This window comes from Urocampus carinirostris, chromosome 6, assembly GCF_059441175.1.
Source record: "Urocampus carinirostris isolate Australia breed hairy pipefish chromosome 6, RoL_Ucar_1.0, whole genome shotgun sequence".
Classification (NCBI taxonomy): domain Eukaryota; kingdom Metazoa; phylum Chordata; class Actinopteri; order Syngnathiformes; family Syngnathidae; genus Urocampus; species Urocampus carinirostris.
The window spans coordinates 34,188,511-34,203,582 of record NC_142354.1 but is presented as its reverse complement, the minus strand read 5'-3'; the positions used below and the strand labels follow the sequence as shown (position 1 = coordinate 34,203,582).

General features: G+C 39.0%; 1 protein-coding gene across 2 annotated transcripts in view; it reads right to left on the bottom strand.

The window, feature by feature from the left end:
- The window catches only part of kif5ab (kinesin family member 5A, b), a 128,910-nt gene that overhangs the window by 29,024 nt on the left and 84,814 nt on the right, over positions 1–15,072 (bottom strand). For both annotated transcript variants that reach the window (XM_088338826.1, XM_088338827.1), the window contains 6 exons: positions 10,379–10,496; positions 6,939–7,000; positions 4,678–4,796; positions 3,404–3,505; positions 598–658; positions 448–519 (listed from right to left, as the gene is read on the bottom strand). In XM_088338826.1, coding sequence (XP_088194952.1) covers positions 448–519; positions 598–658; positions 3,404–3,505; positions 4,678–4,796; positions 6,939–7,000; positions 10,379–10,496 — 534 coding nt within the window. The remainder of the gene's footprint in view (positions 1–447; positions 520–597; positions 659–3,403; positions 3,506–4,677; positions 4,797–6,938; positions 7,001–10,378; positions 10,497–15,072) is intronic.

The following is a 15,072-nucleotide window of genomic DNA, read 5'->3' as shown; positions in this document are numbered from 1 at the left end:
ACCTTTTTCTCCTCACATCTTTTCTCTGTTTCTCTTTATTTCCTTCCTAACCAGACTCCTTTGCATTGTTCCTTTGTCCTTATGAACATCAAATATAAACATAAAAGGGAAAATGGGTTGGCATTAACTCAGGGGGTAGAGGTTCCTCCATGTTATATGTCGAAGTGTCCTTGGGCAAGACACTGAACCCCTAATGCCTCCGATAGCAGGTAGTTGTTTTGCAAGGCTGACGCTGCTATCGGTTAGTTAGCGTGTTAAAGGGAAAATTGTGAAGCACATTGTAAAGCGCTTTGGGGGGGTCTTCAAAGACTTGTAAAGCACTATATAAATGCAGACCATTTACATTTACAAATTACTGCATCAAAAATAACAAGTGTAACAACAAAATAATAATTATCCTCATAAAAATAGATTTAGTTGAGTAATGCTATAAAAAAACGATTTTACCTTTCTTACACGAGTGGTAAGGTCTTGTATAAAAAACTTGCGCAGATTATGGAGGGTGTGCAGCTCACGTGCCTAAAACAGGAGTAGAAGTGAGACTCAATTTGCAGCATATACTGTAAGCAGCCTGTGACATCACAATAAGTGACCTACCACTGTTTCTTCCAGGCACTTCAGGTCCTGCTTGGACTGCTCATGTCTCTCGTGGACAAAGCTAAGGCAAATAGAGAAATCACAATCAACTTCCATTCAACTTGGAGTCTGAGTTATACTTGCCTAGAGGTTTCATTTAGAAAAAAATGAACAAATCTGCCATGTGATGCAATATGCTGCAAAGGTCATTGCAGGACCAATTCAGAAGCTGAGAAACCGATGCGAATAAAATCACCGACATCACAGACATGCAACCTTAAAAGAAAATTGCATCAGGGTGTCTGGAACACTTGTTATTTTAATGGGCACGCAAATTCACATTTGGATTTTAACAAACAGAGCGTCCATGCAAGAAAAATATCACCACGCGGCTCTGCACTGTTGGTCACAATTTTCTAAGTTCAACTCTGTTGGCCTCATAGCTCAGCGAGCTCCATTAAGGTGTCCTCTCTATTACCCAAACACACCCTCAAATAAAAAAGGCCAATTTTAGTTTAACGGAAGAATTGGGGGCCTCTTGTGTCTTTTGATGAAAGGATGTCCTCAAAGCAATTTTTAAATTCTCCAATAACATTTGTATCTTTTGATACGTAAAAGAAAACAAAAAATGACCTTAAGCTCATAAATTTCTCCATGCCTGTAAATGTTTTCTCCTCTAAACAGTGGAAAGCTATTTATTACCGCTATTAAGGTTTTACAACGTTATAAACTTCATTATTCATCTACTTACCAACAGTACGCTTGACGTAAAAGGGTGTCGTTACATTTTATTATTTAACTAGATGAGGGTGTCGTTCTACACCATTCAAGAGTAGCGGCACTGTAATAATTAAAGTTGCAAGCCCTTAATCAGGGCCAATCTTCAATAAGCTCTTTAAACAGACTCCGAGCTACGCCTACATTTGAAGGTGAAAACCAGGGATGTCAAACATACGGCCAGCTGGCCAGAGCAGGCCCACCAAATGATTTAATCCGGCCTCTGAGACAATGCTAAGAGAAGCACGCAGAAAAATGAGCAGCATCACGTCAAACAATGACCTACATTTTTAAATATGTCCAATGGATGTTGACAAATCACCACTTCCAAAGAAGACAAACCACTGTAGCTGTATTTTTTTACCACCATTTATCAACCTGAGAAAATTTAAGGTAATACGACGACAATTTGATTGGACGTCTCTCTTAACTGCAACATTTGCTACTAAACCTGAGTATTTATGCCCAGTAAATGGAAATTATGGTTCAGCAAGATGGATTAAAAATGCAATATCAAAAAATAGCACCGGTATCTTTGCAGAAGTTTATATGATCCTCAAGAGTCTGAAATTACTTGGGGGGCCACCAGAGCCCCGTTTTTTTGTTAGTGTAGCCTGAAAATGGTAAAATTAGGAAAGGGCCTGCTTCAAATACAATCCAAATATCAACCCAAACCCCCAAAAAGATAGCGGCAGTCTCAAATTTTCTAGTTAAGGGCAGCACCTTTAATTAAACTTTAGTGGAAGTGAATTCATTTTTAGAAATGCACAGTTGATCACGACTCAATATTTAGGGGAGAAAAACCTTAAAAATCTTTTTAGAATTGAATAAAACACCCCTGAATCATAATCATAATGAGCCTCTAAAACAGGGGTTGGGAAGATATGGCTAGCGAGCCATATATGGCTTTTTTCATGAGTACATCTGGCTCAGAGACACAATAGAATATGCGCAACTATTTATTGGATTGATACATGCAGAGCCGATCACAGCATGCTCGAGTCCAAAACAACACCCCCTATAAAAGGTTTCTGTTCAATATATATAGGGCACAGTCTTGACTAAAGTTTACAGTCAAAGTGTCACATCAACAGACACCGTTTTAGCTGCAATTCGCTAAATAATTCTTTATATCAAAGCTCATTAAACATTCTATGTTCATTCTTGAGACATTTTATGATGAAAAGCCACAGAACAAACTGTAAACACCCGAACGTTCTAGCAAAGCACCCAGAGCAATTTGATTGGGTGGGCGGTAGGAATGGGCAGAGCTAAACACAAAGGCCTTGCTGCCCTGAAAGAAAATATGTTGGTATCCAAGTTTGCAGTATTTTCTGACTGTTTTACAAAATAAATTTGCTTGCACCTTGTTTTAAAACCATTATTCAGGACAAAAATGACGGTAAAAATGAGCCTCAACACTCTTAGGTGACAGCGGGAGGGAGACAAATAATAAGTATATTTATATTGATAAAGGACACAGGCTCTGGCATTATTATTTTTTCAAAGATTTTATCAGCAAACGTCACACAGTGAAATAAAATGTGCTGAAGAATCATCTTCTGTCTAGCGTGTTTGGCGGTTTTGTTGAAATTTGTCTCAAAATGTATGGTGTGGTTCTTTAAAAATATATATATGTATAAATAATTTTGATTTTACTGTATGTCTCGACCTGTGTTCTAAAAGATCCCCAGCCTGACAGCTAAGGCACATTTGTTATGCTATTCATTTACTAGTCCGGTCCCCATGAGAGTGTTTTTTTCTACTATATGGGCCCTGAGCTAAAATGAGTTTGACACCGCTAAACAAAAGTTTAGCAAGATATCATACATCATCTGTCAATAAATTGAGATGTGGGTCAAAATAACATTCCCAAGATGGTCTTTTGGATTTCCCTTTTAAGTTGCCCACCTTTATTATGAAGAACGTATCAACAGGGGTATATCAAATTAAAGGGAGAACAAAATGGAAGATAAAATGAATGCGTCAGGCCTCCCCACATGGGCCTGATGTTTAACGGCGGGCCCCCCAAAAAAGAGAGGTGACTCACGTCAGCTCCTCCAGCCGTCTGCTCTTTTGATGCTCTCGGCCTCGGAGACGCTCGTAGTCTTCGTGAAGGTGTTCTAGCTCAAGCTCCTGCTTCTGGTTCCAGCTGGAGAAATAAAACCCCATTCTGACATCAAGTATACGTGTTGTAGTGTAAGCTGTCGGGCCCTGCTGTTGAAGAGAAGAGTGTGTTGTGTCACCCTGACCCGAGTGACATGGCTGCTTTCTTGTGTCGCCTTTCATCTGGAGGGACGAATGCATGACCAACTTGGGTGCCGAGGTGCTTAACTTTGGGTGTTTGGGCATTTGGGTTGGCCATTGTCCAAAAATGTTTGTGTGTGTTTTTGCTCCTTTTCTCCTTTCTATTTTCGTTGTTTTTGTCTGTGTTTGTCTTGCTGTCGGTCACCCCTCTCGAAGGATATGACCAGGGTAGATAGATAGATTGTCATGATTACTGATTCGGGGCACCTGCAGCTGCCCTGTTGGCGCCAACAGCCGCGGGACCTGATTGGCTGTTGGACTCTTTTTAAACTCCGACCGTCTGCTAACCTATGCTCTCAGCAAGGCAAGCTTTTGTACTCTCCGACATTATCCTGCCCAGTTTTCCTGCCTGATACCTGTTGCCGACCTCTTTTCTTGACCCGTTTCTGTTTTGCTTCCCTGTCCTGGCCATCAACCTGTTTTCTCGCTGTCACCGACTACCCTCGCTCGACACGGTAGTGCCACTTCCGCGTTCCTGCGGTCTGCTACCCATGACCGATGATCATCAGATCGTGGATGCAAGCACCGCTCTCTTTCTTAACAAAAACTGAGTAAAACGAACGCTATTGGGTCCTGTCTCCGTTCCTGGCTTGTGATACAGATAGACAGATTTTTATGTTCAATATCTATTTGAACGTGTTTTCAGTGATCAGGAAGATTTTATAGCTATTCAGGCTTAACTTGGATGTTTTTTTTGGAAGCCGGAACCTGTTTAATTGGTTTTCAGTTACTTCTTATGGGGAAAATGTATTCAAGATTGAATACTTCTTAGCTACAAGCTCGATCAGGGATCAAATTCAGTAAAGGGAGCGCTGTACTTCAAATTACCGGTAGTTAAATCGTGTGCCAATGGGACACGATGTTTTTTCCCAAGTAGGTCGGCAAGATGAGCTGTGACATTTCACCGTAACTGCTACCTTGAGGGCCCTGAATAAACTCCTGCCTTAACCGGAAAAAAAAGACTCTCTCCAATTAGCGCTTCTTCCAATTCCCAACTGTCATGGCGGAGGCACCCACTGGGTTAAGTCGTTGATGATCCTCTGCTGCTCATTGATCTTGTCGCGCAGGTGGCCAATCTGATCCTTGTGCGATTCACGCTGCAACTCCATCTGCTGCTGAGCAGCCCTCTGAGCCACCTAGCAAATAAAAGGAACCATTAAGACATCTGTATGGAAAATTCCAGCTGTGCATTGGAGTGTACATACAATCTCTCAGTGATGTTACAGATTTGCTACCACTCCAAAAAGGTGCTCTTTAAGAAAAGGTCACTTTGTTATTGTTTAATACATATTAAACGGTTTACCGAGGTCAATAAAGACTGAGAAGATTTTTTTAAAAATCATTAAAATATCAACCCATTTCAAGAGTATTTTACAAAAGTATCCGAAATATTTTTGGGGAGTAAATCAGAATGACATTACTGTTCCCACAAATGAACCACTTAAAATATGTTGATAAAAATATGATTATTACTGAAAGCCCTTTATGTCCTGATACGAACACTAGATAGAAAATCAGCTCAGATTTTGTAGATGCCGATTGTTTTTGTGTTCAACATAGGACATTTGTGAAGGAGATTGCATAGCATGCCAGTTTGTTTGCTATATTGACATTTATTTGTCACTATCGTTTTAATTTTAACAGGGATTTGCCTTGTTCACATCCTTGTCACTATCAGCCAATCATGTTGCTGTTTTTTGATTACCAAATCCTTTAGGGCGGATATGTTTAAGTAGCCTGGGAGATTTAATAAGAAGGGGAGGACACTTAGAACAGATTGGAACTTTCTTATCCTGAAGATTTTTGTACGGTCCTCTCCTGTTCTACATTCATTGATGTCTTCTCTCCTTATTTTGAGTGTCTTTTAAAATATGAACTTATCACTGATGCTCGATCAAAAACAGCTATTGACTCCTGATCAGGACTCAGATGAAATGAAATGATCTGAAATGATCTGCATTTATATAGCGCTTTTCAAGTCAAGACTTCCCAAAGCGCTTTACAGTGTGCTTCACATTTCCCAGTAGCGGCCGTGCAGCCATGTAAGGCGCTAACCTGCTTATTTGGGGCATTAGGGGTTCAGTGTCTTACCCAAGGACACTTCGACATGTAAACTGCAATTTCTTGATCCCAAGACGAGCGCTCTACCTCCTGAGCCACTGCCGCCATATACATATATAAGATTACTTTCAAAAATCACGTTTCAGTAAAACATGATTGTGAATAAACATTTGACCTGTTTTATCTGCTCTGACAAACACTTTGTGTTTATAAAATACCAGGTATGGTATTAATGCTGATACCAGCCTTTTTTAAAGCAATGGTACTCGCATTGGTGCTCCATAACAGTATCGGCTGACGTTTAACAATTAGGAATGAAAGATTACCATCAAATAAATCCAATACCAACAAAAAAAATGGTATGTTGGGCTTTTAAAGGTGTTCTTTCAAAACTATCTGTATTTTTTTGCAGAAGTACATTATGTTATGTAGTAGTGGCATTGGTACATGGTATTTGTATCAATGATAAGTCAAAAGGCAGGTATTGGCATTGGACTGCGTTCATGCCAACCTTTTGGCATTAAAATGTTATACATTTTATTGCACACTCTATTTTAGCGCTCGAAACACAATTCGTCCCAAGAATATTTAAAACAAACAAATGGAAAACACTTGGTCTCACTTTAACATAAATCTGCCACAGACTAAAATGCTAGTTTTGAGTCAAGGTTTCTGTTGTTTAAATTTGAACAAGCGGTAGATTTTTTTTTTTAATCGATAGCCGTTTTTATAGGGAAAAAGAGCCAAAAAGTATGCGAGTATGTAAACTGAAAAAAATTATGTCACCAACTGTTCATGATACACATCAAACTCCAATGGTACAGTCAAACTAGAGTTCTTCTGTTTACTCTATTACAACTATTTCTTATTATATAAAGGATATTCACTATGGGGACGGAATCTTATGATTGTCGGGGTATGAAATTGTGTCCAGTGTTACTTGCCATTTTTTCAGTTCATATACTCAAAATGCAAACTGTAGGAGTTTATTCGCAAGTGTCTCCTCACACAGCATTGAACAAACAGCAAATCAGTTTAGACAGAAGTGACACAGACTGCATAGAATACAAACAAAGTCCATGCCGTTGTTGTAAAAAAAAAAAGCAGACCTTATTGCACACACGGTCATAAAACACTGGCAGTCTGCGGTTTCCTGATAGCGATGTGAAAAATGGCCGCGGGTTAAGGTTACTTTCTCTTGTGGTTGTTATGGTTACCTGGCTGTCACAGCATCCCTGGACAGAGTCATTCCCCTCGCTGACCAACCGTGACACACTTTCTGCAAAACACACACGCACAAATCACATGATTGGATTTTGGGGTTGTTGACATGGCTGCCGGCTTTTTGGTTTGTCCTTGTGCAGCGCGGTATTATTTTCTGGGAGGGGTTTTCCGTCACACGTTCATGCACACTGATTAGCTCACAGACGCAACTCAGAGCTCTGTCTGGTTGCTAAAATAGACCAAATCAAGTTGACTGACAAGCATCGAGTGTTGCAGAGGCCACTGGGCGAAAGAGAGAGGGGCTGCATTATGAACCTATGGTAGATTTAAAGAAATTGTTGTGGGAGCAAAGCAGAAAAGTAGTAGCAATTCGATCCAAGTACTTGATTATTACCCATAAGATCGGTATTTGGAACGATTCACGCCTAAACACCAATATAATGATTGGGTAAAATGTGCCTGACTTATCATTAGCTCGGAAGTCAAAAGCAAAATGTATGCCATCAATTCATACATTGCCATAGTGTTTTTAAAGAAAATATGTTAACATGTGAGAGTCTCTTATAATTTCCATTAGATTCCACCAGTCGCCCTAATTTTGTGAAAGTTATTGAATTCACATTATCATACCACAGAATAACGTCAGTTTTTTTTTCTTTCAAAAGAAATGCTTTCACGAAACAGAAATGGTGGGTTTAGCAAGAAACAAAACATGTTAGTTTCTAGAACAATATGCAGACGTGTGTGTGTGTTTCTTGCAGCTAAGCATGTGTTCGCTTCTATATTCAACAAAAATGGCGGTGCACAAGGAAGCAGCGGCTCATGGTTCTCGAGCTAGTTTTTATTTTACAACTTTGGAAGGTCTCTAACAACTAATTTGTCAGTATTTTTGCCGATTTATTCTGACATTCATTATTTTCCCTACATTATCTTTATCTTAGTTTATTACGTGTTTATCCTGGAGTGCCATGTTTAATCTCATTGTAAAAATGTTCACTACATTGTTATAGATGATAATAGAGATCAATCGAGTTGTACTTTGGGATTTTGTCGTGTTACACTGGCTTGTTTGGACTAACTCAAACAGTACGCTGGATAGGCAAACCAAATACCTAACCAGGGTATTGGTTTAAAACAATTCCCGTCTCATTTTAAGATAGTGAAACTTGCAAAGTCAAGTGATTTTTGTGGCTGGTTTTAAAATACAACATTATTATTAATTAATAACACAATCTAATGGAAAAAAAATCCATGTTAGGCGTCTCCCTTTATTCCATCTTTTTTCCTGCCAATTGTACTTTATCTGTACTTTGTAGTAGTGTTGAGGTATGGATTGGAAATTCATTTGGTCTGATAAAACAAGTACAAAAAAAATCTAAATAAGGCATCATAAAGCGTCAAGGGATTTATGTTAAGTCAACAAAAAAGTGCACGCAGAAAACAAATTCCAAACGTTTGATTTGACAGTTGAGAACCATAGTCAGCTTAATTAGTTCAGAATAGAGGCCGAAGACTAATTTACATCTGTTTTATATCTGGAGTAGCAGAGTAGCATCTATTTCATTTTGGCTGCATACCTTCAACTCGCCTTTTATTGAATTCCTATAAAAAACACCCTCAGGTGTTGACCTGGCGAGCTGTTTTACCTAATCCTATTCCATTCACTTCCTTGACTTTTTTTGCCTTTCACATTCAATTACGTGAGACGACAGTAAATATTTAATAGACTGACTAAGGATCTCGCCCCCTGTTCTTGCACGTTTTTTCGAAGGGTCGTCCCGGGCTGAAGTTGCTCTCAGCGTGGATTTATTGCATCTTAAAAACGCACTTCCTTCTGACAGGCATCGATAAGGTCCTCCTTCTCCGTAGAGTGTAAATACGTGTTTGATTGCTGGTCCGTCGTTCTTTTTTATTCGTTGACCTGAGCCAGCAAGAAAGCGAGATGAGTAAACCCAGCGCTGGTAAAGTCAACGTTGTTATGTTTAATTAGATTTGCTTTTCAGGGACTAATGAGTTCCCTGTGTCGTGCTTTGAAAGTTATTTTTTATATGCACTGGGATTTTGTATGAGGGTTCCTGTTTATTGAGCACCAATAAGATGAAGTGTGGCTTTTATACTATATGGTAGTGTTGGTGGGTTCCCTTAGGGTCGTATGGGCACCATTTCCTGTTGTGTGTCTTGAGCAGGGTTGGGTAGGGTTACTTTAACTGGATTACTTTCAATTACTTTTGGATTACTCCAATACAAAATATGCTGATAAAAGACAAAAGAAACTAAATATGAATAAAATTACTAAATTTTGTGCAGGCTTGGGGAGTAACGGAATACATGGAACGGCAAAAATGATGTTGGCAAGCTGTTTGGATTTATTTTCATTTTGTTTATGTCGCATTTTATGTTAGTTTTGCCGGAGATCAAAGAGATCAAAGCCAGGAGAGAAAGCTTACCACATGTTGTGAGTCATAATTTTATTCATATTTAGTTTATTTTGTCTTTTATTAGCATATTTGGTATTGGAGTAATCCAAAAGTAATTGAAAGTAATCCAGTTAAAGTAACCCTACCCAACCCTGGTCTTGAGCAAATACAGCCTGGTGGCGCCCGTCCTTCTCCAGGCCAACAAATGTTTCCACCTGGTCCAAATTGAACTTTATATTTTCAAGTGCAGTTGTATTCTTTAAAATAGAATAAATATGGAATAAAATAAGGTTTGGATTATTTTCCTCGTGAAGCATGAGAGGTTACATAGACATTATAGTCATGGATTCATGCACATATTAAAAATTAATCTTACACAGAGTAAAAAAATGTAACCTATGGGGCATAGAATTCAATGACATCCAGTGAGGGGAGGTCGTTGAGGTAGTCTCATCTTGGAAAAATGAAATACAAAATACATTATTGTTCTTTCTCATTAAACTTCACAATTTTTTTCTGTTTTCAAAATCATTTGATTTTCACATTATATTATGAATGGTATTAATACAATTAGTCTGTAACCATGTGAGGCACCCAATTATCTTGCTTCATGGCAGAGAGCGATAGTGAGACCAATGATTGAGCCTCAAACCATAAAATTGGTCATAATATTAGCAAGCTAACAGCAAGTCCAGCCATTCTGTAAATTTGTTATCATAGCATGGACATTTTTTATTATAATGAAGGATTACCTATCGATTGATGCTTTAATTAAAAAGGAGCAGCGGATGGACTTCATTCACAACTTAAGGTAGGACAATTTAACATTTTTGTCCCTTTGCTAGAGTTTGTACATTCTTTTATGGCTCTGACATTCAAATCATGAATAAAAGATTAGATTTCAATATTTGCTCTGTACAAAAGCAAACCATCACCATCTTGTCTTCAAAATTTAAGGCATTAGATCCGATTTGATGGCTCTTTGTCAACCTTAACAGTGCATTTTTCAAGCGTACCTCCAGCTTGGACCTGGGCCAACTCCTCCGCCAGGGAGTCGTAGCTTTCTTCTAGCTGTCTCCTCTTGCGTTCCACGTCCTGAGCATACTCGGTCAGCAGGCGGATTTTGGCTTCGTGCTGGAAACAAAAGGAAGCGAGCCGTTATAGTTGGCCCTCAGAGAACAATTAAACTCTTATGTACCGCAGAAATGTTGAAGGAACTGAAAATATGTACTGTATAGTGGATTGGGGAGGGGGTGGAGGTTGTCCCGTGTTGGAGGATTTAAACTTGACTCACTGCTAAAAATACTGAAACTGATATTATTGCATGTTATGATAAAATATGTCGATAGATTAGCAAATCTCAGTTAAGTGGACTGAAAACCTCCAAGGTCCGAGTTTACGATTGACAGTTACAGAAACTGTTCACCCTTTCATTAGTGTCAGTTTTTTACAAGTCAAACAAAACAAGTCAAAACCACACACATGAGGGATGTTTACTTACACAATGATGTTTTGGGACCAAAAACACAAAGATGTCAACTTGGTCATTGTTCAATGTTCATCAAATAGTAGCAGATGTTTTTTTCCAACAGTAGCAGTGATAAAGACACATAGATACACACATGAACCTGCCAACCTATACTATTTTGTCGTAACGGTATTTAAATAATTTTTTTCGTTCAAACATTTCAGTACATTCCTATTAAGGGATAAATATGACATTCGTTTTACACATGTTCTTTTTTGCCCTTTGTGTGGATTCCCCTGTTCTTAAACATGCTGTGACTTTAAAAGACAGATGATGTCAATGCTGATTCTTCAAACATGCGCATAGTTTTTTTTTTATGTGTTCAGTCTAGTGGAACAGAATCTCGTGCTACAGAATCCCTCAGACTATCTGCTTTAACTCTTTTGCAATTAACTCTGTAAGTACACTAGTTCTTAGGGCCCGGTCACACAGCCGTTTGCGTCTGTATCGAGGCTGAATCACGGCCAGAAATTTCTGCCTGTGAAGCGGACGCTGTTGGACGCTTTGAGATCGCCATACAGACGAGATACAGCAGTGCTTTACACGCGGTCGGAAAATCACACGCGGTTGGCAGCGCGAAAAAGTTTTGCGCTGCTCAAAACTTCGCTAAGTGTACTGCGTCAATATTGGTTTGTTTGTATTTAGCGCACCTTTGTGGACATATAAAAAAGGTCCTAGTTTGGGCTAGTTTATAAAAAAAAATTCTATCTATCTATCTACCCTGGTCATATCCCTCAAGAGGGGGACCAACAGCAAGCAAATACATACAAAAACAAAGAAAATATAAAAGGGGAAAAGTAGCAAAAAACAAACACAAAATTTTTTGGACCATGGCCAACCCAAATGCCCTAACACCCAAACAAGTTAAGCACCTCGGCACCCAAGTTAGTCATGTTTTCTTCCCGCCAGATGAAATGTGACACAAGAAAGCGGCCATGTCACAACAATATTTTCTGTTCAACAGCAGGGCCAGATAGCTTTCACTGGTTTACCCCTGCCGCATCATAAAGGTGCCCTGCCCATCCCTTAGAACATTTCTAAACATCCCACTATCCTTTTACAACACCTTTCCACTCATTCCTATAACCAACAAGAGCTCTAGCTTCCACTATATTTAGACCTCTTTCCTGCAGTGCACTCATAACACCATCCATCCACGTCAATCGTGGCCTTCTTCTTCGTCTCCTTCCATTTGCTCCTGCTCTGTAGATCCTCTTCAACATTCGCTCCTCATCCATCCTCTCCATGTGTCCAAACCAACCGAGAACTCTTCTATCCACACGCTTTTTAAAAAAAACATAAAAAACAGGACTTAGATTTTTAGTTTTTTTTTTTTTTTTTTTTTTTTACGTTTTAGTTACTTTAGGTAGGCAGCTGTGTACACACATGTTGATAAATATTGATTGAATAATTTATTTGTGTCTCATTTTGAGTTCCTGATTGAAAGTCAAGCATCAGCCAGTATGTTGAAATGCGGCATGGTATCCTTCAATGATATTATTAATTCTACTTAATTCAGTGAATTTATAAAAAAGGTACATTAGCCTTAGGTACTCATTGTAATCACTTCTAAATATATTTAAAATTATGCTTATTGTTAACTAATTTATAATCATTATATATTTATAATTTATAAACAGTCACTGTTTGGATTAAGCAACAAACGCTTCCATTCAATAAATGAAAAAGATATTGATTAAAGACATGTGATACTCTATGTAGACTGGCGTGGGATTCCAGCCTCTGTTTACACTATTTATAGTGGAATAAATATGTCATCCTTGGGCATGTATCGATACCTGGTCACGATTGTAGCCGATACGTATATCGGCTGCCTCCTGATGACCATTTAACATTTAACAAAATTATGTTGAAGAAAAACAATCTTAAAAACAAATGTATCTGGATTTCAAGGTATTACAGTTAAAAGTTTGTTTTAGTGAAGAGACTATTGAGTACTAAGGGTATCGTATGTGATATTTGTATCAATGACTACTCAAGTATTGGGTATTGGTATCGCTCTGAAAATAATCTGGTTGTGAACATATTAAAATATTAGACGTTAATGTTTGTTAGAATACATAGCACAAACTAACAATAATGTAATGATAACATATATTTTAAAAACTGATTCAAATGTCTACATTAGATACATTTTAATCAACCCATCTTCTAGGGGAGAATTTCTAATTAGTGTGGCAAATACTACAGGATAGTAAACAACAGAGTAAATGGTCGTACGTTCCCAACTATATTTATGAGACCATCCTGCAATATGAAATGCTTTACTGCGAACTTTTTCCATTCCAGTGAGCACTCGACTGCTAACTATTCTGAACACCGAGCGAGGATAAATGTATCCACTAAATTTGCACTCCACCTGACATGAAATAGAATCACCTCAGAGTCTAATACTCACGTTGGATAAATGTATGGTTTTATAATGACGAGCTTATTTACTCAACTGAAGAAAGTGCAAAATGTACAAGTGGGCAAATGTTTAAGAGGATAATGCACCCAGCTGGCACAAAAGGAGCAATGTAATAACCAGGGCTGCTACAAGTGCAGATTTTAAGTGCAAACGGACTCCAATTGCCAAATGTGAGGAACAAGCCTTTTCTGCTAATCAGGACGCGTACGCCTGTCAAAACGGCAGGATTTGTTGAAGCTGGCGTTGTTAATCATCAGGAGCGTGTGCGTTAGCCAATTTGCGGAATTATTTTGGCCCGGCCTGAGGCGAGCACCGCTTGCTTTAAACACAGCCTGATGGAAGTGCTGACTTATGTTTAATGCACACGATTGTCATTTGCTCAGAGATGCGTGGAGCGTTTAATACGAGAATTGATGCAGGAGCTTGTTTGTTCACTTCAATGGCTGCACCGTGAGTTGCCAAGGCCCAGGGCGGGCCAAGGATTTGCAACACAGTAACTTGAATGCACATATTTACTCACGATGGACATAGCACATTTGGAACTCAATGCTGAAATAAAAACATTTCAGTTTATGTTTCATGTCCTGAATCTAAATAAAAAGCACTGATTGTCATAAATTTGGGGGGGACATTATTTAAACTGGTATACATTGTTTACATAATTGTCAGTGTTGGACAATTATGGTGCCGTTTGTTTAATTTTCACATCTTTTAGCTTTTTTTAGCACTGGGATATTTAATAAAGATAAATAAGGGAGGGCTTTTAGAACAGGTTGGAATTTCTTAACCGAGGTTTAAGACCTCATCTGTTCTCCTTGCATGTTGAAAATCCATTATGTATTCTCTCCTTATTTTAGGTATCTACTGAATTATAAACATATCAGTGATTTTTTTGTTCCCAGTCCCATGCATTTTTCTTTCTCTTGTGTTTTTATGGTTGAGGCAACCCAAGTTCCCGCCCTATAGGGCAGGGTGTGCTGGGTGGGCAGATATGCCCTTTTTTATAGGGCAACCATTACCTCCCAGTACATATATTCAACGGGCTCTTGGGAATGGTCACACGTGAGGCTAATCCGTGAATTACCCAGAGGGCGGCATTCAAGGGCAGTTTCCCAGAGAGAAGGAAAGATCACCAGGCTGGTTTAAGCGACCAGTGGTTCGGATCTTTTCTGGAAGTAAGAAGAGGAACTTCCTTTTATTTGGGTAGACAACAAGTCATAACCCAGACAGGACAATGACTTTTGGGAGCGCTAAAGATTTGTCACTAACTTTGTACTCTCTCTGTGCCTAAGGCTGTTCTTGCCCCAGGAAGGGGACATAGAAGAACCGTTGGAACCCCTGAGTAAGGGCTCCACCTGCCACCAAAACCAGACCTCTGTTTGGAGAAAATCATTTTTCGTGCCTCAGCCCTCATTTCTTGTTTTGTGGTAGTTAATAAACCTTCCTTTGTTGAAATCTAGAAAAACTATGTGTTCTCAAGTGTAAAATCTGCCTTTGATTTCCCGGGTTGCCACATCTCAATGGGCAGTCTTTGCACCGTGTTGGAGGTAACCATAGCCAACTTCAAATTTACGAAAAACACTCCGTTGCCATGGCAGCATATACAGATTAACTCTTTGACTACAACTTCCACAGTATATGATGAAGCTGAGGAACACTCAAATCCTCGTACCTCTGATTGTGTCACAAGCCAGGAACGGAGACAGGACCCAATAGCGTTTTACTCAGTTTTTGATTAAGAAAGAGAGGAG